The sequence below is a fragment of the Fringilla coelebs genome, assembly GCF_963513975.1.
Source record: "Fringilla coelebs genome assembly, chromosome: 19".
Lineage (NCBI taxonomy): Eukaryota > Metazoa > Chordata > Aves > Passeriformes > Fringillidae > Fringilla > Fringilla coelebs.
The window spans coordinates 3147706-3172334 of record NC_140045.1 but is presented as its reverse complement, the minus strand read 5'-3'; the positions used below and the strand labels follow the sequence as shown (position 1 = coordinate 3172334).

Sequence of the window (24629 nt, the reverse complement as noted above, 5' to 3'; positions counted from 1 at the left end):
CTCCATTCTTTAATTATGCAAATTACTGCTGGTTTTCAATAATAAAAAAACCTAGAGTGTGGAATTTGCTTTTAAGCATAAACCTTATTTCAATAAAAGGAAAAAGAAAATTAAAATTCTGCTCTAAAAGAATTTTTAAGGACTTCAGTTTTCCCTGATCTTAGAGCAAATCCCTGCAATCAAATCCCAGCAGCCATTCAAAGCTGCAGAGCAGGACTGATTTTAAAACCTTGGGATTCTGTATCCAAATCTTAATGTGCTTTGAAATGATTTATCTCCCTCACACACACAGATGAAGGTGTTTTCTGCATGATGTTGAGAAATAATCAGTTTAAATACACACTTTGCAGTGGGACAAAAAGCAGGATAGGTGTGTGGCCCTTCCCAGTGTCAGATTATTCCATACACAAGTACTCACAATATCTCCCATTTGCTGGGATCTTATAAATTGATTTCTGTACCTTTACTCATTCCTAGCTCAGAATTGTTGTGTTATCCTCAGGAATGCTGCCCTTCCTCCTTCACTTGCTCCTGCTGCACCCTTTCAGTTCCAGCCCTGCAAACCTGGGGATGGAACCTCCCCAGCAGCCCCAGAGCCAGGGACTCCCCCAGGTCAGAGATGCTCCTGGCACAGGGATCCCCTGGACCAGGATCCCCCCAGGGATGCTCCTGGGCTGAGCTCAGGGCTCATCCTCACTGCCAGCAGCAGGGCAGGGGATTTGTGCTGATTTACTGAGAAAAGACAGAAAATAAACAAGGAAGCATTTTTTTCCACGAAAAACCCTGAATTCCAGAGTGTCCCCATAGAAACAGAATGGCAGCTTTCTCTGAAGGAATTCATGTTTATAATCCACCAGGACTAAACATGAATTTTGCCTGTGAAGCAGCAGCTGTGGGAAACCCTGCAATCCTTTTTTTGGGTGCACTCCTATGGTGGAAACATGAATTAACCAAGGACTTTTGTCAGCTTCTATCAGTGCTCTTCAAGGCCTGGATTTTACAACGAGGTGACAAAACTTCCTATTTCTGCCAGATGCATTTTATCAGGGTGACTTTTGCTCTGGTTTAAAAATGCATGTAAGCAGAGAAAGTTCCAACTTCCCAGCAGAAAGAAAAGTTTCACCAATGAAACCACCAGGTGATTTTATTTTCAAAATGAAGAGGTGTAAAGGATTGAGGAAGGGCAGTTCTCTTCTGCACAGGCTTTTCTGAGATAAAAAAATCAAGGTTAAGGAAAGTGATTAGTTTAATTTTTCTGGTTCAGTGTTAGAACATTTGTTAAGATCATGCATTAATAATATAAACAACTCTTAAAAAAATAAAATTTGCTTTCTAAATTAAGTATTTTAAGCCTTGAGGGATAATGCAAAGTACTCCAGGTCAGCTTCAGTTGTAAAAACCCAATTTGAAGATGATAATGGCTTCAATAACCTTAGATTCTTAGAACACAGTTTACAGCACAGGAGCTTCAAATTTGAATCAAAATTGTAACTTCACCAATGTATGAAACTGCAAGTGTGGTTTGGGCCAGTGGCCTTTGCCCTCATAAAGCAAGATAATTAGTTAGAGATACATGCAAATATAAACAAAACACAGGTAAGTTCTCAATGCTGAGATGCAACTTTTATGGCAGTAACTCAGTGATGTGGGGAGCAGTGAAAGGAGCAAAATGAGAAATAAAGAGGTGAATTGGTATTTCAGGTATCAGAGCATCTGTGCACATGGGTAATATCTCCTACAATATAACAAATACCATCCAGCAACAGATGTACTATGTTAAATCATAAAGCATGCATGCTCTAAATTTATCTATTTAAATATACAGTGACCATGAGCATTATTTTATCTGTGGAAGTTACTTAAAGTTCCATGAATGTCTTTCAAATTAAAGATGCACCTTTTTCCATTTTCCATGAGAAGGTGGCACTCCTTGAATTAATTCCTCCAAAAAGAAAGGCACACTGCACCTGCTCAGGTTTGATCACTCTTTTTTTTTTTTTTTTTAGTAAAATTCTAATCTGGGGATCAGTTTATGACAAATTATGGAATAAATTGTGAGTATTTCATACTGAATTTTTTTTAATAAATAAAAATTTATACTTCATAATATTTCATGGATATGAAATATCATTATTATGAAGTATTACTTATGAAATATTTCATGAATATGAAATATTATGAAGTATGATGTCAATTATTTATTGATATATACTTCAACTATTTATTGATAATTAAAATAATACTTCAATTTTTTGTTTTTTTTAAAACCAATTAGAAAAGTGTCAAGTGGAAATAAAACAAGTGCATCCTTAAAATCCAGTGAGAATGAAATTAAACTGAAGAAACTTCAGATGCTGGTAAAGGGGGTTGTGTGGAAGAGAACACCAAGGAGAAAACTACCTTGAAGAAGTGGATATTTACATGACAGTCCTGGAAGAGACAGGAGAGGGAGAAACACTGCGTGGTTAGTAACAGGCTGGCACGGCCCAGCAACCACAATTAGCAGCAGAAATAAACAAATACAGACACGGCAGCAGCAGCAGTACAGAAATGGACACGTCTGTCAAGCACAGAACAAACCCAGCACAAATCAAAGGGTGTTCATCAGGGGCAGGGGCTGTGCTGATCCCCAGCTGACACACACACAGCCCATGCAGGAACAGCCTCGGGCAGAGGCTCCAGCTGTGCACAGCTGGCCAGGGGCACTGGGGCTCCCAGCCCTGAGCAGGGGGGACAGCACACAGGGATCTGGGATTTTTAGCCCTGCCTTGTTTTGCAGCACACAGTTCACTTTTATAAGTGAACCCTGCCATCAACGTGATTATTTAAATTCTTCACCTCAATTCACAACGCAGTGAGCAAAGCCTTAAGGAAATCAGCAAACTGAAAGCAGAGATTTGTGCCATCTAGTTAAGGAATTTCAAGTTCTCCAGTCTGAGCTGTGGTGAGTGGATGGGAAACCTCCAGACAACTGCATATGGGAATTCCCCCTGCCAAACTATAGTACAGAACAGATGGAGTCATCTAACAGCATCTCTATAATGCTGCAAACTATTCTCTAATGATTAAATATGCACAATTTAAAAATAGGAATGAGTGCCATGGCCAAAAAAAGCAGCTCTTCTTTTTATATCTCTTTATGCATAATGAGTGTGGATTGATGTGCCAGTGATATTTTGGCTGGTCATGATTTCAGTGTGGCTTAGTTTCTGTTTCCTGAAAAGTAAATTTCATCTTGTCATTTGCAATTTGAAGTGTCAGCAATGTTATTTTTCTTTCCATGTTCCCTTTGCTGACCTGCCTGAAGCTTCGAAGTGGGAATGAATATTGGTTAGAGACAGATATGGAAGAGACCATATCTTTTATTTATTAAAAAAAAAAAAAGAAAAAGAGTAAAGAAACTGCAGTGCAACAGCTCTGGGGTAAAGATGTAAAAGTAATGTTTCCTTCCCAGCCCTTATGACACTTTACAGAGACCTGGAAGAACTTAACTCACAAATTGACAAAATCACAAGCTCCTCTACAGTTTGACTTGGGGGCTTTGTGGTTGTGTGTTTGTTTTTGAATGAAAATTTGAATGAAGACAGATTTAATTAGAAAACTCACTGGGCTCTTAAGAAGCCACTGAAACAGTCCCTGGAGTATCTGCTATGGCCCTGGCTATACAACTGCAAGATTTCCCCCCACCCTCCAGCTCAGAATAAAGACAGATCCAGGATGTCCTGGCCACTAGTGAAGGAAAGAAATATTATGTCCTTTTAACCTTAAATTTTTGTGAATATCAGAAAAATGCCAGAATAAGAAAGTTCTGGCCTTCCCCTTTCTGATGAAGCAGACAGAAATTGATTTAAAAAATTAAGAGGAGTGGTGAAGAGCTAAGAAATGCAGGGTCTGCACTGAAACAATCTGAACGGATGTGCTGATGTTCAGAGAAGAAATTATAAATAAAATAAAGGTTTTTCAGCATTAGACTGTAACAGCAACAAAACTCATCAGACAGTTGTAGTTGTGCCTTGATCTCTGGGGACAGTTTCTGTGCTGTTTAACACCAGCTGTGCTGCCACAAGGAGAGACTGATGCTGCAAAGCCACATGAGCTGTGTGTGCACAGATACACAGCCTGAGGCTTCTGGGCTGCAAATTCAGGCCTGCACAAGGATTAACACGCAAGTTTGGTCAAACAAAGGGCTGCCCTGCATCCTGGAGGAGCTCAGGAGCAGAAATATCTCCCAGAAATGACTGGAGAGGTTCCAGGTATTTATAACTGAGCCTGATGGCCAAGCTCCACATCCGTCCTGTTATCTTTTAAATAAGGAGGTATTTCAGAAGACATTTTCTTTAGGATCACAATAATGAAAAGGCATTTTAGAAGACATTTTCTTTAGGATCATAACAATAGTTCTGTTTGGAAGCACTGAGAGGTCACCAAAATGTCATCACTGACTGACCACTTGCAGGGCTCAGACACGACATCCACCCTGCTCTCAGCTCTGCTCCCTCTGCTCCTTTCTGGGCTGCAAAAGGGAACTGCATCAGCAATTCCACAGTCAGAGCAGCTGGGATCTCTCACACAAACAGGACTCAAAGCCAGGGATGTGGATGTGGATGTTTGTCCCCTCCCAGGGTCCAGGGACAGTCCCTGTGGTGGGACAGCAATCAGAGCTCTCAGAAATTAAGGGAAGGATTTTGTTTCTGTCAAAGCCACCCAGAGAGCTCCACTGAAGGAAATAATTAGAACAAAAGAACACATCTGACATGTGAAGAGTGTGCACCAGGAGGAGCATTGTGTATCTTCCCAGAGATGCTCAAAGATGAGGATTTTATGAGCAGAATCCCATTCCCTCCAGCAATTGCCAGCGCTGGGTGCGGTGCCCGATCCCGCTCCCATCACCAGCACACCTCGTGCTCAGCAAATGTGCCCATGGGGGAGGGTTATGGCTGCTCTGTTCTTTCTTTAATTAAAAAAATCTTTTACATGGACCATAACAGCTGCTTTATTTTTAGTAACATTTCCCAGTGCTGGTGATGTGGAAAGAAGGGGAGAGAGCGCAGAGCAATTCACCAGCCTGCTTTTATATCACTGTTATTCTATTATTACTCTAAGGTGATATTGAAGTATCAAGAAGTGCTTTACTAAGCAGGAAAAATAAAAAAGGGCTTGACCAAACTCAAATAACTTCCCACAATAGAAGTTTTAGCATTTGCACATTTTTCCCCCCCAAGTTCAGGAAAAAAGGAATGATGCCCTAAATGGCAAAGGCATCTCACACCTCAAATCACAACCAGGTAGGAAAAAATACCAGAAGGTTGCATTATTTCAACATTCTGCTTTTTTCTTTGACTAGAAAAGAACTGGAAGAAGGAAATAAGTACATAACCAAGAGTAGATGCTGCAGTTAGAAGATTTCCTAGTTTGGGTCCATGGAGGCACCTGGGACTGTTGGGAGTTCCCATGGCAACTTCAGCACGGACAATTATGGAGCAGCCACAATTATTCTGAATATGCCTGGTGAGAAGGGAGTTTCATTTTGAGATGGCCACAAATAATGCCATTCCACAGAGAAAATTCACAGCTAAAGGTTAAAAGCAACTGAAAAATAGTGACAGATTTTATCCTGCCTCCACTTCCTACAAGAGTATATTTTTATCTCTAAATATTAATAATGATGTATCATGTATAAATCACTGAGGACTGATTTGCTCACACTGCTAAATGAGCAGATAATAGATTTGTGAGTTTTAGTGAGAGATGAGATCCAGAAAATACATAGACTGAATATAATTTGTTGTGTAGAAAATACTGCATTGCATCTCTGCATAATATCCCTCTATTTCTATACACTGCACAGGCTCATATAAATTATACATAGATTATCCTTGCAATAAAATATAAAAAGTAAAAAAAGCACAATCCTCAATTCTTTCTTTTCCAAATTTGGTCCCATTTGTTGGAGAGAATCCATTCTGGTCAAAGGTTGGGTATTAATTTTTCAGCTGATTCAGATGTGGCAGAATGAGCCATGAGGAAACTTCTCATGACAAATCCTTTACAGTAATTCAGTGACAAATAGAAGTGAAGGTTTGAATCTATTATTATTTACTTATTTATAATCTTTAGAGTATTTTATAAAGATTATATTATTTATTAAGATATTATATTATTTATTAAGATATATTAGCTATTAAGATATTATATTATATTATATTATATTATATTATATTATATTATATTATATTATATTATATTATATTATATTATATTATATTATATTATATTATTACTATAGTTTATAATATTTTATTGTAGATTTACACTGAATAAATGAATTAAGAATAAGTGGCAGGAGGTCCAGTGAGCAAAGCAGCACTTCCATGAGATTGTGTGGCTAAGAGCCACATTTGCAGAAGAAATCTGGGCTGTGAAGGTGATGTGCTAAGAAGGATGTGATGGTACAGTGTAAATGGTTTGAGATCAATGAGCTTGAGGCCAAATCTTAAAGCTGCCTGAAATATAGATGCAGGGAGATGTTCTTAAAATTCTGATTTAAATGGGAGGTAGCTCCTAAGGGGTCTTGGAGGTCTTCCTACCACATTTCTAAAGTTTAGTTAAATTGGCAAAGTCAATTTTCTGAACATCCTAAAATTTTCAAGATCAGAGAAATTCTAAATTTATTGGCTCTCTGGCCTTTTGTAAACTGAAAATAATCTTATTCTTCCTCAATATCAAACAATGAAATCCTAATCCTAAAGTTTTTCTGCTCTTGTGTAGCTTAGGTTTGTATACAGCCCTTTACTCTCAAGGCCACCATTATTTATTTTAAGTATTAGATATAAGTAATGCAATATTTTTGTGGAAATTGTTTTCATTTTGTAATCAAAGTTAAATCAATGTAGCTTGGCTACCAAATCACATGGTCACACATCAAAAAATAGACCAAGCACTGCAAGTGCAGATTGGATTGGGAAGAATTCTGGAGTTACTCCTTCCATAAACTGATAAATGGGAAGGTGGCAGAGTGAGACCCTTTGGTCCATCTGTATTTTTAATCTCCTGACAAATTCACTCCCCCAGGAAAGTGACAGTCAAGACCTGCAATCTTCTTCTGTAAGGCTCCAAGGCTGCTTTTAGAACAGTGGCAATATTTATTTAGATGATGTCATTAAGTCACAAATAGCAGCATTTTTCTCAGTGCTGTCTACTTATTCCTTATTACAGGGCACCTAAAATAAGATGCCTGTGGAAGGCAGGATATAAATGATAACAGAAATAAAGGGAAAGATGATCAGAGTCAGCACCACTTCTGTGCCATACCAGAACAGCTAACAAGTGAAATTCCACCATTCAGACATCTGTGCTGTGAATTTTCAGAAGCCACCCCAGTGATGCTCCCTGAAACCAAGGAGGAATATTCCATGGAGGGTTCTGCTTCCCTGTGCTCCTTCTCATCAACATCAACTTTGAGATAAGGAAAGAGGGTGAAGCCAAAGCCTCCAGCCTTGTAACACCACATTACACCAGCCCTGGCCCCGTGACAATTCCAGGCTTTGTTCAGCTACCAATACTCTCATTTACCATCACTTTTAAAGCTGCTCATTGTCCAGCTTGGGAAATTACAATTATTGGAGACACTGTGTGCCTGCTGAAGACCCATTGCCTTCCCTGGATTAATTCAGCCACTCAAACAGCACCAAGCAGACTGGCCCAGAACTGGAGAGCCTCAAATACACAGTGCTGAGGCTGAACTAATTAGACTTTGAGACAGACTAATTATTTCTGAGACAGAGCTGCCCCTTGGTGAAGGTGCTGTCTCTGAGACTAGGTCCAGTAGTTTTACATCAATCCTCTCAGGATTTCTACTCCACTTCATTGCAGGACATGGATAAACCCTGACTGTTCCTCCTGCAACCAAAGTTATTTACAGCAGGATTAAAATCAACCTCAGAGACTGTAAATTCAATATGCAAACACACTGCATGTAATATCTGACATTTTTAAGTGGACAATTTTAGTGACTTGTCTCTGTGCTGTCTCTGACCTGAGAAAAAACAAGTAAATTTTTATTCCTATATGTATAAATATCCACCCAGTTCCAGACTCTGCATAATGCACAGAAACATGGACAGAATTACTTTTGAAGCTATTCTTGCTAGGGAGGATAAAAACCAAAAATGATCTTGAATAGCAAATGACCTAGTGCAGCAAAATGAAATCACACTGGTCAGATCACGACTGTAAAGAAAGGAAAATGGAATGGAGGCTCAAATACTTCTCAAATGTGTAACAAAAATCATAGTTCATGCTGCAAACATGGGAGCTGATCCAAATGGGTTCAGAAGAAATTGGAGCACCTTTTCTTTTTCCTTCTTGCAAGTTGAACATGTGTCGTTTTTCCTCACTTTCGTGGGTTAACCCATCTTTTATAATAACAATGGAGATTTCTGCCTGATGGTGAACATAGAAAATTGCCATTTCAGGTTGAAAGGAACAGGCAGGTTTGTTTATGCACAACAGGTACATTCATTATGTTTGGATAAACAGCTTGGCTAAGGTTGTAAAGTGCAGACTGGAATATTTCCAGCTCCTGGCTGTGTGTGCAGCTGGGAGAGCAGGCAGGGGAGAGGAGCTGCCCCAGCAAACCCCTCCCACCCCAGGCCATACCTGTCCTGCTCCTGGGCTCAGTGGCCAGCAAATATTTTGTTGTAATTCTGGCTGTGGTTGTCAGAAGAGGCAGAGTCTGATCATTAACAAAAAAAACTCCTTTGTGTGGCACATGAGACCATTCCTGTGGCTACCAACTTCTCCAGCTGGCACCACAGGAGGCAAGACACTGCAAAAGCATCACTTTTCTGTGGATTTTCTTATTTGTACATACCCAGCAATACCTCTGATCCTTAAAAAAATCAACATCCTTCCCCACACTCCAGAGATCAGACTTCACATAAAAACCTTCTGCAAAGACTTTAAAGCTCCAAAGTGTGAACATTGAAAGTATTTTCTCAAAACACCCCAAGTTACAGTGTGAAACATTCAAAGTATTAAACCACCATTGTTTCTGAGGATTTCATTTGTCAAATAATGCAGATATCAGCACAGAGGCTGGCAGATTTTGCAGCAATTGTTAAAAGACATTGAAATTATTCCATATACTTGACATAACATATTTTAAAATACCAACTTCTAAGTGTCATAGCAGAGAAGCTGAACTGTCAGGAAAATGATGCCATGTCTGAATTAAACCATTTGGTCCAATCTTCAAGAAAACCACAGACACACAGAGCTGTCACAGGGACAGAAACAGGAGCACTCTAAAATATGCATCATTTAACAGATTTCTTTTTTTTTTGGTAGTGAAGTGAAGAATAAATGCAATATTTAGTTGCACACATCTGTGTTTAATCCTCACCTCAAACTTCTGTCGGAGCTCTGCATTTCCATCTTCATCAGCATCTGGAATTGGAACGTTGTAGTATTCACCCTCTTCTTGATTCAGCAGCTTGTACCTGTGGTAGATTTCAGGAAAAAAAAATGGTGACTTTATATTTTTTTCCTGATATGATTCAAAAATCTGATTTTTTTGTTTGTGTGTGGTTTGTATCAATGTCACAGGTGTGCAAAGAACTGATCTCAAAGACCTGAAGCAAACTCAGAAATAGAATATATTTTACCTGAAATCAGATCTTTCATCCCAAGCTATCTGTCAAGGCACTTTAATGGACAAGGAGATTCTTACCCCTCATCCTGGGATTTGATGGGACACACCAACCCTGAGGGGGAACCTTTGTCTCCAGTGCTTCCATAACCCTACACAACTGTCTTTGAAGAAATGTCCTTTTTGAGAGGTGATGAGTTCTACCCTCTCCTGGCAGGTAATGAGGTGGCATTTTATGAGATCAGTTTCCATGTGCTTTGAATTTGCAGAGCTATATATAACATGATACACTGAGTATTGAACACATCATATTGGAGATAAAAATAAAATTCCTATCACAAGGCTGTGTTCACAGAATTGAGTTTGCAGCAGCTCCTGGCTCCAGCAGAAGTTTCAGGAACACCATAAAAGAAAAGGAATTGTTTTATTATCCCCTTTTGATATATATAGCCTGTGTTTCCTAGCTTTAGTTGCACCTCAGTGAATTTATAGCCTGAAACACAGCGAAAAGCTCAAATAAAAGGTAGATCACATTATAAAAAAAAGGACAAGTTTAAAACTTTTGGTGATATATTCTCTCCCTCTCTTTTCAGAAACTCTTACCATCCACTGGCTGGCATTTTCATAAGCTCTGACACCCCAAAAGAGAGTGACCCCATGAAATCATTCCTGGTGGTTCGATCCCAGTCCCAGACCTCCACGGATAACCGGCGATCTTTGTCGGTGGGTTTTAATTTACTAAAAAAGGAGAGGAATGGAGGAGCTGTCAGCACCCAAATAAACAATGAAATGCATCCAAAGACCCCCCAGGAAATCAGGGTGTTACACTCACAACGTGAATGACTCATTCCAGTCTGGGTTCAGGGTAGAACGGATGGTTTTTGTTTTTTGTTTACTTTCGTTCTTAGGATCAGGGATGAGCTTCAGTTTGACATAAGGATCTGAAAGTCCATTTGGATCCATGGGAATGAGGTTTTTTGCTTCTCTCACTGTCAATGGAAAACACAGGATTACACATCACCGTAAAAAAGAAATTACATGTCAGGCCAGAGCTACTGAAGCACGTTGACAAATAAATAAGATGTGAAACCCACCTGTCAGACTTGGCATGGGAGAAACTACTTGTTGTAAAGAAAGGTTGTACTGAGTGATATTTATAAGAACAGCAGGGAGCAATGACAGGAGAGAAGAGTGATTCACAAGCAACACACAGCTTCCAGGCAGCTCTCCCTGCAGCAAAATGATTGAATACCCAAATCCATCACTGTAATTTTTCTAAGCAGGTACCAACTCTTTGTGCTTTTGTTCCCTCATCACTCTTAGGTTATACAACCACAGATTAGGAGGCAAATACTGTGAGAGGCGCAGGCAGATCGCAGGGGATTGCAGGGGATCAGGTGTTTGACACAAGCCCTCTTTGGAAGGTTTCTAGCACCACCCTTCCCACGGATTCACGGCTCATTAGTTGTCAGATGGAATCCTTGGGAGCATTGTCATGACAGCAACCAAAGGAAAAGCGCAGGGAACACGAGTGGAGCTCCAGCTTCCCAAAAATCCTCATGCAGCTTTCTCCTTTGACAATGCCAAAGGCAGAAACGAGGTGAGTTAATTGATCTGGAGCTGTTGCTGATGCCCAGGGAGAGAGGGAACACTCAGGAACCTGCAGGGAATCCCCAAGGGAGAGCCCAGCCAGCACTGCCCTCCCTCTGGCAGACACCTGAGCAACACTTACACATCCTGGAAGAAGAATTCTGAAGAATAAAAGGTGAATTTCCCTCATGCTGGGAAAGCCAATCCCAGGTGATGAGCTGGGATCAGGCTGGGATGGGGAATTTGGAATTCACAGCTGAGCATCCTCAAAACTTGGGGGCAGCAACCCCCAGGGCTTGTTTGGGACAGAAAAGAGCTTCCAGCCAGGAATTCCCTTGTGACAGAGCTCTAGGTCAGAAGTGCCTCTGAAGGAAGACTGCAAGGAGCTTTGGGGTGCCATGGCTCCTGAGGCAGGAGAGAATTTCAGCCTTTGAGAGCCACTGGAGAGATTATCCAGGGCTGACACTGCCCTCAGCCACTGCTTTCATTCAGGAGGGCTTTCTGAAATTCACCTGCCTAACTGAACAAATCTGAAGGGAAATTTAGGAAAGATCAGCCATTAAGCAACTTAGTATTTCTTGATGAGAAGTGTTTGCTACAGAAATTTGGAATTTAGACCCATTTAAAAATCAGTTAGAGCTAATTAAAAAAAAAAAAAAAAGAAAAAAGGTGTCAGGATCTTCAGCAACAAATATTCACTGTTTGCTCAAGATATTGTCCTCCTCTTCCCCCAGATTTAAATGGCATTTTCATACTACAAGCCCAAAATTCTAGATCTTCCCAGGATTTCTCTCTGTTCTTTCCCAGCATGGAGGTTAAAAGGCATCCAAACAACAGAGATATTATTTTATATATAGAATAAGAGGAGAACAGGAATGTGAGCTACTGCTTTGGAAGACTCTACTTTGTCAAGATAATTCTCATGCAGAACAGATACTCTGATGTAAATTAATTAATGAAATTAGATCATGGCTGGAAATGAACCACATTAACTTGACCCAACAGTTGATACTGATTAAGTTTCTTAAATTTCTGGTTTTAAAAGGAGAGACAGAAAATGCTTATGGGCTAAAATTTTAGAATAAAGTGTAATTCTATTCACTATGTATATTTCTTACAGAATTATATCAGCAGAAATAATCACTGTGTGTTAAAAGAACAGAACAGAACCCTGCATTTTTCTTGCAGACCATTTCATTTGTACTTTTCTACAATCTGTGTGTCAAGCTGACAGGGGTTTGCAGCTGGGGAATAGATTCCTTTCAGGCCAGAGAAATTGTCCCCACTCTCATTTACTCTAAGTTTGCCCTCTGGGGGTCATCACACCTGTGGTCAGCTGGAAAAAACATTTCATTTCAACCCATGAAAAAAACCCTGAAACACCCAATATTTAAAATTTAGTGCACTGAGAAGAATCTTCAAATACTTCCAAGGAATAACACTGAGATTAAATAACTTATTTTAGCTGAGTATTTACAATCCCAAAGGGACTAAGAACCATGAAGCAAGTGAAGGATGAAGTGACAGCTTTCAGTGCAAGCTGCTTTCTCTCATCCTATATTTGGGTTTTTTATTGCTTTTTTGGTGGGGTTTTTTTTCAGTCTTCCTCTGCATGGCTTTTGTGACTGCACTGCCAGGTTTGGCAAAGGAGATATTACTTCAAAATCCACTTTTTGATTTTTATTCTAAAATAAAAATATATGGCTGTACTTTGCCATAAGTGGGGAGCAGAACTCTCCACGTGTTCACCAGCTTCCTAAAAATAAACTAGTAACTTTCCTGCTAAGATTCTCTGAACAAAACTGCTTAATTTTACCATCTCCAGGATGAGCTTTTATGTTTAAATTTTCCCTGCAGAGGCCCAGCATGGAACAGACAGAATTTGGAGTGATGGGCTGGGTGGATGTGGAGGCTGTGCCAAGGACAGATCCCTGGACAAAGGCACCCCTGCCCAGCCCTGATAAAAGCTGCAAATCAGCTCTGGCAGCAGCAGGACGTGGCAGCATGTGTCAAACTGCTGCTTTCTCCTGCAGCAAACACAGAAAATAGAAAAAAACCCCAAAAAACTCCAAATGCAAAAAAAGAGAAGCTCAAAGATTAATTGGGAAGGAAAAATGCAACATGTACTAAAAGCAGGCTGCTAACGAAGTCATTATCTCACTCCCTGGTTTAAGATATCTGGCCCATTTGTACTTTTGTCTGCATAATTAATACCCTCAGACATCTTTTTCCAACTGACTTAGCACTTCTTTTCCTGAGGAAACAGAGTGATGATACTTGTGCTAAATAGTGCTTATCAAGAATTAGCATCCAAGTGGTTCATCTCTTCAGTGTGCCCTATTTTTAACAGGACAGATCAGGTTTCTCTTGCAGAATTGACATGAGAAGAGATTCCCCTCCCCACCAAAGGCAACAACTCTTGTGTGTGGTTGAGAAAGTGAAATGAAAAATAACTCCACGAAAATAAATCAATGTACAGCAGCTGAATTCTGCTCTGATTGTAACCATAGCAAGCAATCTCATCCTGCTTGGTGATTATTGGTTAATTAAACTCAACACTGTGACAGAGATGTTACTCGAAATTAGAGCAGGTTCAAGAGGGGTGCAGTTCAGCCTCACTTTGGGTAGAAACCTGAAATACTGCATGTCACTTTTCTGCCATAAATATTAGGGATGACAGCAATCTCTGTACTGAGGAAAGCCACCAGGAAAATTCATTAACATTTCATTCAGATTGGATTTTTAATGGGGACTGAGAAAGCCCACAGATAGAAAGACAACAAAGAGAAGCATGGATTGAGAAGCATGACTCCAACAAATCCAGTCTTGCTCAGGTTTTCTTCTAAAACTCAGAAAAAAATTGTCAACTTGCATTATGGACAAAATGTGCCATTTCCCTCCTCCTTGTTAATGGAGATCATAAACATGTATTCAGTGGAAAATTCAGATTATTTGATGACTGTCCTATGGCTCTTCTATCAAATACTGCTCATAAATCTGCAGTATTCAGCCAGGAGCCATGGCTAAAACTGGGACACCCACTTTTCCAGGAATAGTGTAAGGACATGAGCAAATACAGAGCTGCTTCTTAGGTATTCATCCTTTAAATAAAAACCTAAATAAAACAGAGTGGGCTGACAGAGAACAACCAACATTTCTTGTAAAGAAAAGAACTTCAGGCAGGATTTTAAGGAATTCAGAGAAAGGATGACAAAGCTGAAACTTTTTCCATGAGATTGTGCAGTTGCAAGCCATATACAGTTGTGGATTTACAGCTTCTTGTGGTACCAGCAGATAAATTTAATCATGGGGATGACTAAATAAATGTTTCTGTCCCCAGGACAAAGCTGAATGATTGGCGCATGAGTCCACTCAGTTCCTTCACAAGTGAGTCACAGCTCCCTTTTTCCTGAATTCTCAAATGTGGAGAATAAAACAGTTTACTAATCACAGCAACCACTTCTTGTCAATCTTTTAGTCCTGCAGGCAGCTGAGATGAGCAGAAATCTCTCACCCTTGTACTAAAAGCTGCTTTTAGGAGACGCTGCAAGACTCCAGTGGTCTCACCTGGCATGGGATGCAGGGAAATGAAGGAGAAGTGGGGCTGTTGGTAGCTCCAGTACATCAGAAAGCTCCTGTCTTCTCACAACAAAGCCTTCTTACATTGTTCCAAAATTCTCATTGCCTCCTGAAGAAGTTTCTGGTGCAGATTTTCTGATTTGCCCAGTTTCCAGATGCCTCAGTGAGGCACAGAGGATCTTGCACTCCCCAAGCAAGGAATTTTCTCCCCAGTACCCTCCTGCACCCCTCAATCCCAGTTTAAAAGATTTACCTCTTACTGAAAATAGCCTTTCTTCCCATTTTTGGATTTGTATTCTTTGCATGCAAAACCTAAAGCTGCCTCCAAAACTCAGCTTTCACTGAAGATTTTTTAGGAGATTTTATTTGAACTCACTGAACTCTTCCTTTCTGTGCTTGTGACTCACAGGTACAACTGACTGAAACAAATCCTGCTTTCCAGGCAATTTCCAGTCTCTGCTTTTCATCACTAAAAGGGCTTTCAGAGATGAGAATTTTCTCTATTCCATAACTACTCCCCTGCCCAGGGAAGATTTCCTTTCATATCCCTCCCAAGCCCAGTGCCTGAGCCCTGAAAAGTGGCAGCAGAATGAACACCTGCACTGTACAGGTGATGTGCAAGGAACAGCTGAACAATATCCTTGTCCAGAGCAAGAGGAAAAATAAATCAATGTTGCCTGAGACTTGATTCCTCTGTATTTATTGAGATATTCTCTCCTACTAACCAAAAATGTGCCATCATCCCTAACACTGCTTCCTAAGTTCTTCTGTCTGCAATAGGTTCTCCAGGTTCAAGTTCACCTGGAAATCTCATAGAAACAATTCTGGTTTAGTTTTAATGGAGATTATCTTTACAAAAAAAAGACCATCTTAAAATATATGCACTGCTAGGCAGGACAGCTGCTTAATGAAACAAAAATCTTACCACAAGATGGATCAAATAATCTGGAAAAGGCTTCAGGCTGTTACATTTCTAATTCTTATCTTATATAAATATATAGGATCTAGTTAATATTTTTGGATGCATGCAGATGGCCATTACTGAAAAATTAATGTTTTTTTTAAACACCTTGCATTGCCTGTTTCTTCATGGTGAAGTAAATTTAATGACTGGAGTGGGAAGGAAGCTTTTAGTTGTCACCAGGGCTGGCATTGCTGAAGGCACAGCTTTTCCTGTAATGACTGCAGCAACCCTGCAGATTCTGGGAATGTCAGAAAGAGGATATTAGTGAAGTAAACCATGAGATTCGTGTTTTTTGAGATGTTTAAAATGTCTTACCACATGGAAATAATTATTTGGGATCCCTTTATAGGCATTTGGTACTAAAAGCTGCTCAAACAGCCAGAATATTCATTTTAAATCAGCTGCAGATACTATGAAATGAATGCTAACAAAGACAGACACTACCACTGACCTAGAAAATCAAAATGAAATTATCAGAGTGTGCATGGTGGGGTCCTTTAAGGAAGCAATTTTGATGAGAACCTCGAAATGTGCCCAAACTCTGCAGTTTGTGTCCCCAGCCTGGGTGGGTGCAGGCTCCTGCCCCAGCTGCATGACAGGACATTAATATGCAGTGCCAGGAGATGGCTCAGCATTCCTACATCCATAAAAAATCTGGGAAGTGTCCAGTGGGGAGCCCTGAGCTCCTGGGGAGATCATTGCTGCAGAGCCTGCTGTGTGCTCCCAGGCATCACTCACAGCTCTCCTCTGCTCTTAAAGAACAGAAGCACCCTGAAGAATAAAACCAGATTTTGTGACCCTTGCAGCTTAGGAAAATACAGTTAAAAACCCCTTGAAAATTCTGGGCTGTGCCTGTATGTGTTTTAATCACAGAGTCACACCATCCTGTCTCTAAATGAGTGTCAGGAGGGCAGATCCTCCCTGTCAGCTGCTGTCACATCCAACTTCCAGTGCCTGAGAGGTCACAGTTTAAAGTCCCAACATTGTGGCAGCATTTTATATATCAGTGCACCAGATGGGGTTATTTTTCTCCTAAAGGTTATTGTTCTTTCACTATAAAAATAATTCAAAAAATAAAGTTAAAAAAAATCAGAACTGTGATTCAACCACCTACGAGCTCACTCAGAAGAGCCCTAAATTATAAGATGGGTCAAGGAGTAAATGTAAGAGTGAAAAAACTTTTAGCACACATCAGGAGGAAGAAAATTCAGTGTAAAAAGCAGAGATTAAGAATAGCAAAAAGCACTTTACTATGTTCAAGAGCAAACCCCCCACGTCAATCCAACCTGTGAAAGGGTCACGAACTCAGAGATTTCAGAAATATGCAAGAGTGTTCTATAAAAAGCAAAACTACCACATTTCTGTACTGCAAGTGCCATAAATTATTAATATTCAAAACTCAACTCTTGAGCAAGTAACTCAACCATTGAAAACAAACCCCTGATGTTTAAGAATTACAGCACAAATGAGCATTGAATGGGGCAGGTTGAGCAGCCCTGGAGAAGATGGTGAGGTCATGGCAGAGGATATCAATCCAAAATTCCAGCTCCTCTGTGAAGAAGTGTTGCAGAGTCTCCACAGTTCCCACAGAAAAACCTGGGTGTCCACACTGATGCACCTGGCTTGAAGATCTGACTTCACTAATTGGAATTAAATGTGTTTATACACAGGTCTGAATGATTCCCACCATTAATTCCATTCAGAACCTGCCAAATTGGAGATTGTGAATAATCTGAGGGAGCCACTGGGCAGCTCCTTCCTAGAATTCACTGGGAATTAAAAACCAGCCCAATTTCCAGCATGTTCTCAGGAAATCACTCAGTGTGTGTGCACTGGAAACAAAGACACCACAAAACCCCCCAAAGGAGCAGGCAGAAAAGAGAAATTGGGATGTGCCAGATGAACCATAGATCAAGAAGAGATGAGATTGGATCCAAACAGGATCCCCCAGAGGAGCCCACCCTGCAGCTGTGCCCTGCCAGCTGTGCCCTGCTGGGGCTGGCACGCTTGGCATGCCCATGGATCTGCACCAACACCAGGGCAGGTCCCCTTCAGCAGCACAAATGCTTTGCATGCAATCAAGGCTGGCTGGGAAGGATCAGCAGGAACTAATTAACAACCCAAACACGATGCAGAGCAGGGATATTGAGGAATTCAGCTGGAGGAGTTCAACACCTACAGAGCAATTCCTCTGAAAGATTCAGACAAAGGCTCAAACCTAACAGGCAATCACTGGTTATTTTTCCTGCTGTCCCTAAATCTCCTGGACACTTAATTCACCTCCTTTCCCAAAGCTAAAGGCAGTGATGCTGTGCTTGGGAGCTCTGAGAACTGCAAATTCTTGCAAAGGTTTTATCAGTGAGTATTTTAGAAGCAATGGCATTCCAGAAGAATATTTTTGCATTTTGTAATATGTCCATGAAGTGGCAATTGCTAATTTCCCTTTAAACACACACAAAAGGCACATGAAATGTCACTTTGGCTTGGTCCATATGGTATTTTTACCTTGCTTTCAGGACAATTGTCATTTTTATTTAAAGCAAGCTTGGAAGCGCTGACAAGCCTCAACCATAACAACAGCACTGTAATTGTTTCATACATAACAAAGTTATAATAAACATTCTTCTTGTTGTCCAGAAACCTACTTAATTGGGGGATGGAAATGTTTTATTTATAAACACAATAGAAAAGCCATTTGCCAAGTACACTCACACCTAACAGAGCCTGTGGAGAAAACCTGTAAAATATCTGTTACAATTTTACCACCTTCACCTCTCAGACAAGACCTTCTCAAATAAAACTGTGAACTAAAAGAATCCTCGTTTGTACAATCACTTTACAGTGCCTTGATTCCACAATGACTTGTGATAAACATTTCTGTCCCTAAAAGGATTAAAAACCAACCGAATCATCAGGAAATAAGCACATGTTATTTGTCAAATTATGTGCATTATTGCAGAAAGTTTAAGCCATATTTAAGAGCCTTGCTGCAAAGCGGCCCAGAATAAAGCAAATATTAAATTTTGTCACTCGGATGATTTTTAAATTAATTCCCTCTCATGGTACAATTACTTTTAGAAGCTGCATCACCATCTCTGAAACGCCTCATTACTAAGTGAAACCACCTTCTGCTAATGACAGTACCTTGGACAAATTTCCCCCTCCCACGTTGACAGGAAGCTCTTTGAAAAGTTAAGCCACAATTAAGCATCACTTGGGATCTATTCTGATCCTTTCTAACTAAATTTTATCAAACTTCTCCTATTCAATGCATTTTACAGGCTTTGACAGGAGAATATGGAGATATTTGGATTCAGAGAGAACAAAGCCATGGAGGAATAATGTCAGCAGGGTAGTTTGCTGGGTCTGGAAGCTGGGAAAATTCAGTTATGGTCTGATTTTCTCTATGCAAAGGAGATGTTCTAAGAAACCTCCCACTCTGTCCTGCTCTGACTTTGCCCCTGAATTCAATTCCACTTCACAACCCCAAACAGGCAGCAATAAAAGCTCTGTGCCCTGTTCTGGTTTCATGGAGTGTGTTCTGGAATTCCAGGCTTGGGATGGGTCTGTGGGGGTGGGGGTGTGCACATCTGGGTGTGCACAGCCCCAGGTTATTCACAAATCCCAGAGAAATGCTTCCAAGGAAAGGAACTGCCACCCTTTCCTTTTTCCTTTCCTTTTTCCTTTCCTTTTTCCTTTCCCCTTTCCTTTCCCCTTTCCTTTCCCCTTTCCTTTCCCCTTTCCTTTCCCCTTTCCTTTCCCCTTTCCTTTCCCCTTTCCTTTCCCCTTTCCTTTCCCCTTTCCTTTCCCCTTTCCTTTCCCCTTTCCTTTCCCCTTTCCTTTCCCCTTTCCTTTCCCCTTTCCTTTCCCCTTTCCTTTCCCCTTTCCTTTCCCCTTTCCTTTCCCCTTTCCTTTCCCCTTTCCTTTCCCCTTTCCTTTCCCCTTTCCTTTCCCCTTTCCTTTCCCCTTTCCTTTCCCCTTTCCTTTCCCCTTTCCTTTCCCCTTTCCTTTCCCCTTTCCTTTCCCCTTTCCTTTCCCCTTTCCTTTCCTTTCCTTTCCTTTCCTTTCCTTTCCTTTCCTTTCCTTTCCTTTCCTTTCCTTTCCTTTCCTTTCCTTTCCTTTCCTTTCCTTTCCTTTCCTTTCCTTTCCTTTCCTTTCCTTTCCTTTCCTTTCCTTTCCTTTCCTTTCCTTTCCTTTCCTACCTTAACCTTATAGAATGTGAGAACTCTCTCTTTTTATTTTCAAACTCACTAGGAGGAGTATTTGGGATTGAATCCCAGCTGCCTTTGTTTATTCAATACTCTCAAATACAGGAAGCAACTCCTCAGCTGATGAAGGTTTAGTGCATCTCTCATGCTCTGAAGATGATGGGCAACTTCCTGAGCAGCAACTCATCCTGCTGGGCTGCTCCTGACAAGGAAAACTGACAATATTGTGATTTTGTAACTAAAATGTCCAAGTTTTTGAAGTTGTTAATACAGATTTCCTTTTTTTCTACTTATTTTTATGAACAAAACTTCATAAAGTTTCTCAATCCAAAGCCAGCCACTTCTGGAAGGAAATTCTCCATCAGCAGCTTTAATGCACAAAGATCTGACCAAGGTGCACAAACTCACAGTGTGTATCCCACATTTGTAAAACATGAAACACTCCAAAAGAGCTGTTTACCTGTAACTTCCAGTTTGTCACCAATGACTTCAGCCTTCAGATAAATCCTTCCTCTCTTCTCTGTGTGGTCCATGCCACAGAGGCTCGGGACGTTTATCACACATTGCTTGTGAACGTTCATATCACAGGCTGTGGACATCAAAATGGTTCAGACACCCATGAAAATCTATTCAAAGTGAAAATTAAGACTAAATGCTTAATTATTGGCCAGACTTTCAGATTACAGCTGCCTGGTTTTCAACCAAAGGCCACGGCTGGTTCCCATCTTGAGATACTTTCTGTAGAGGGTTAATACAACAAAAAATAAAATCATCCACTTCAGAAAGATAAACATATCATTAATGAAGTGCAAGGAGAGGAAAAATGAAAATGGAATAAAGATTTGCTGGGAATATGACTAAGAAAACAGAGCACTCACGTCAGCAATGAAGGAAGGTGGGTTTAATTGATTATTAGGTTTTGATAGTGGGAGTCTTCCAAGACAAATTAAACACAAGGAAAACACCAGACCTTGACTACAAACTGAACTGAAATTCCAATCTTTGAGAGTGTATTCACCCTGACAGCCCAAAGAGAGGCTTTCTCCAAATTGCCATGACAGAGGCTCTTCAGCCACATCAAACTGAGTACACCCTGTTCTCAGCAGAAGAGGTGATTTTAATTACTAAGTTATTATAGTACTGAAATATCCACTTGAAATATACCAGCACTATAAATAGCTGACATTTGAAACTGTATTTTCCAGAGAAACCAAGAAAGAAGCTGTTATCCAGGGCTTCCACTCCCTTTCTAGAGCACCCCTTTGGCAGCAGAAGGAAAACTTCACTCACTGTCACATTTCATCCCCTGGTGCAGGAGCCCATAGAGCAGTGACCCACAGTGGTCACAGAAGGTGGGGCTGCCATAGGTGTGGATCTTGAACTTGTGCTTGCTTCTGGGATCCTGCAGGGAAAACAAAAACAGATTCTAAGTTCTGAAAGATAAACTGACACACCTTTCATTGATTACTTCAAATACCAAAAGCTTTCCAGCTTTGCAAATTATGCTGCAGGAAAATATGTTTCAGTGTGTAGCTTGTCCACAGTGGTACCTGCATTGGCACAGGCACATTGCCTCAGTTCCTAATTCTCCTTTTTATGGTGCTGTAAGAAAAAAGGTGTCAGCTCAGGCTTGTTCCCTTGATTTACTGACACTAAAATTCATTTACTGACTGCTCACATACATAAAGTTTAATGGCAGTGTTCAGTCTGTGGCTGAAGACTCACAGACTAATTACAGAGTGTTATTGTCACTGTTCTGAAATGTGACACAAAATACAGCAGGAGAACTGGGAAGAAACTGTTCATGGGCTAATCTGGAACACAGTCCAATGACTGTAAAATCAGGATTTTACAGATGGGATCATCTTAAAATGCTGCAACTTTATAATCTCTATTGTTGTGAATGAAAGGGAACGAATTCTAACTTGGCACATGGTAAATATTTTACAGAGTTTGCTGTTCCCATCTGATTTTTGAGCAGAGAAACTCAAGAGTGAGGACATTTTAAGGCCATCGGCAGCTTGGAAATGTTTCCTAATTTAGGCCCAGTGAAAGGGAATACACCCAAATCACTTAAACACTTGACACATGCAAAGGCATCTGCTGCTTCTGTAGGAGTAAGGGTCCCCTCTGGAAAACCAGGAACATTTATTTCAGAGGAAGAAACCACATCTTCCATCTGTTCACCCAAGGCAGGCTCACTGCAGAGCTCCAGATGTGCAATGCCAAAGCAGAGGTGGTGATGGTGCACACCCTCTTCATCCTCAAATCCTTTACGACCCCTCCCTGCTCCAGCTGCATTTCAGGCAGAACCATCCCTGCACAGCTTAGGGCAGAAACTGGGGGAGCAGTGACTCTTCATTAAAAACCACACTGGGGTTTGAAATCCATCCTTGCTAACACTGTTTTCAGAAAGATCTTGGAAATCATGAAATGCCACGTCTGAAACACCCTCAATGAAAACACAGCTGCAAAACAATTACTTAAAATGTTTCCCTTCTGTCCACATTTTGTATTATACCTTTGTATTGGGTAAGAACTGTTAAATTGACTTTTAAATATATTGATTTTTAAAATTTACCTGCCTATCAAAACTTTCTAAAAAATCTAAAGGGAAACCCAGCATGTTGCTCAAAAGGAAAAACCTGCTGACTCTTTCCTCAAAATGAAAAGATCTCTCTAGTGTAAGTGCTTTCTGAATAAATTTGGAGCTTTGATTAGTAATTTCACAAAAATATGGCTATGAGAAGGTAAAACATTGCTTCAAATTTTACTATTTTGCCATATTACCCTTTGTGAAGGTTTTGGTAGCATTCTTCATGGGAATTCATTTGGTATTGATTCTGAGTTCTGCAGTGAATCTATAACCACTGCTTTTCACTATATGGAAGGAATCACAGAGCACCCAGGATAACAAGCAAAGATTTTACATCACAAATTGAAAGTATTTCAATAATTCTGCTCGTTGTAACAGCCTGAGACACGAAATGCAAACTGCTACCAACTGTATTTATTTTGTAAACACAGTGAACCTCAGTGGAGTGGCAGCCAGGGCTGCAGAGAACATCTGTTTCATTATTTATTAAAAGCACAGCAACAGGCCTGGTGGCTCAGGGTCATGGGAACGTGGCTGTGCAGAAGGGCTCTCTGGTGGCTCAGTGACTATGCTCCTTCCAAACAATTTAAACCACAGTTGGGAAGTTAATTCTTCCCTAAATTGTTTTGTTTAGATGACAGAAGGGGGACTTGCTGCCTTATAAATATCTACACTTAAAACATGACTCTGGTTAGACATCTGTGGCTGAGAAGGACAAAAGCCACAGCTCCTAAGAATGACACTGAATAAACAGAGTTTTAAAGTTGTGTTTGACATCTGGCACAAGTGCTATTTATGAGTATAAAGTATAGAGGGGGAGGAAATGATTACAGTCAATGTCTACTAAATACATTGAACCTGTGTATTAGACTGAAATTATGTAACACTACCAAATAATTTCATTCCAAGCTATGGGAAATTATTACAATCAATGTCTACTAAATCCATTGAACCTGCATATTATACTGAAATCATGGCACACTGCCAAATAATTTCACTCCAAACAATGGAATGTGCCTGTAATTAAGTTAAGCAGGGGTGTGTGGGGCTTCCAAATGTTGTGACATGTTAGGACAATGTTCTGCACTCCCTGAACACCAGCACAGGGGTGGGCTGCTCTTCAGGGAGGGCTCATGCCTGACTACAAAGCTCTGTGTGGCTCTAAAATCCCAGGAAAAGCATTCTTAGAAAACAACAAAAACCAGCCACAAGAATCAATCAATCAATCAATCAATCAATCAATCAATCAAGTTGGATCAAACTTTGGAGTTGGCCCTGCTGAACTCAATGTATATAATTTCTATACTGAATCTTAGTTTTCTATCCTTGTTTGAAAATTCCTCTGTGGGGCCTTTCAAATCAACAATCTTGATATGAATTAGATTTTGTAAGGAGAAGCAAAATGTTCTGACTATTATTAGCTATTATTATTCTATATGCACACACAAAGTACTTCATAACAAGAAGAGGACAGTGGAAAATTGTACCAAAACTACTCCTGAACTGGAAACTTTGTAGGAAATCTCTCTTTAAAGATCCCTTTAATAGAATGTCCTAAAAAACATTTAAAGCCTGCTACATAAGAGAGTACACTCCTCATCAGTGTTTTATCTTATTTTCTGCTTCAATCCCATGTTTTTTGAGTTTTGGGGGTTTTTTTTGGTAACTTGAAGTCCAGAAGGTATTCTTATTTAGGAAGGAAGTCCAAGACCATCTAGAGAAAGCCAAGAGATCACTATCTACCCATCACAGATGACAAAATTTTTCATTTTTTTCCCGTATTTATGAGGATTTCTCATGCACTCAGAACTACCCTTGAATCTACACCTCATACTTTAATTATAAGCAATCCTATTAATAATAATTACTACATTGCCAGCTGTAATTACTTCTATTAACAGCAATTATTTTATCAGTTGTTAATACAGGTTCATACTTCCCAGTGTTAAATATGCATTAATGAATTTATGTGCATCATAGAGGAAATCATGTTGTCCTTAGCATTTCTTTGGCTATAGGAAACTATGGAGCTAAAGGAAAGCT

The 24629-nt window shown here is 40.2% G+C and overlaps 1 protein-coding gene across 3 annotated transcripts in view; it reads right to left on the bottom strand.

Annotated features, from left to right (window-relative positions):
- Window positions 1-24629, bottom strand: part of PRKCA (protein kinase C alpha) — a 141775-nt gene that overhangs the window by 27786 nt on the left and 89360 nt on the right. For 2 of the 3 annotated variants that reach the window (XM_084218543.1, XM_084218544.1), the window contains exons 4-8: window positions 21281-21392; window positions 20451-20579; window positions 10482-10638; window positions 10253-10387; window positions 9404-9500 (exon numbers count right to left, since the gene is read on the bottom strand). In XM_084218543.1, coding sequence (XP_084074669.1) covers window positions 9404-9500; window positions 10253-10387; window positions 10482-10638; window positions 20451-20579; window positions 21281-21392 — 630 coding nt within the window. Of the gene's footprint in view, window positions 1-2400; window positions 2431-9403; window positions 9501-10252; window positions 10388-10481; window positions 10639-20450; window positions 20580-21280; window positions 21393-24629 lie in introns of all 3 variants that reach the window. The other variant, XM_084218545.1, reaches the window with a different exon arrangement.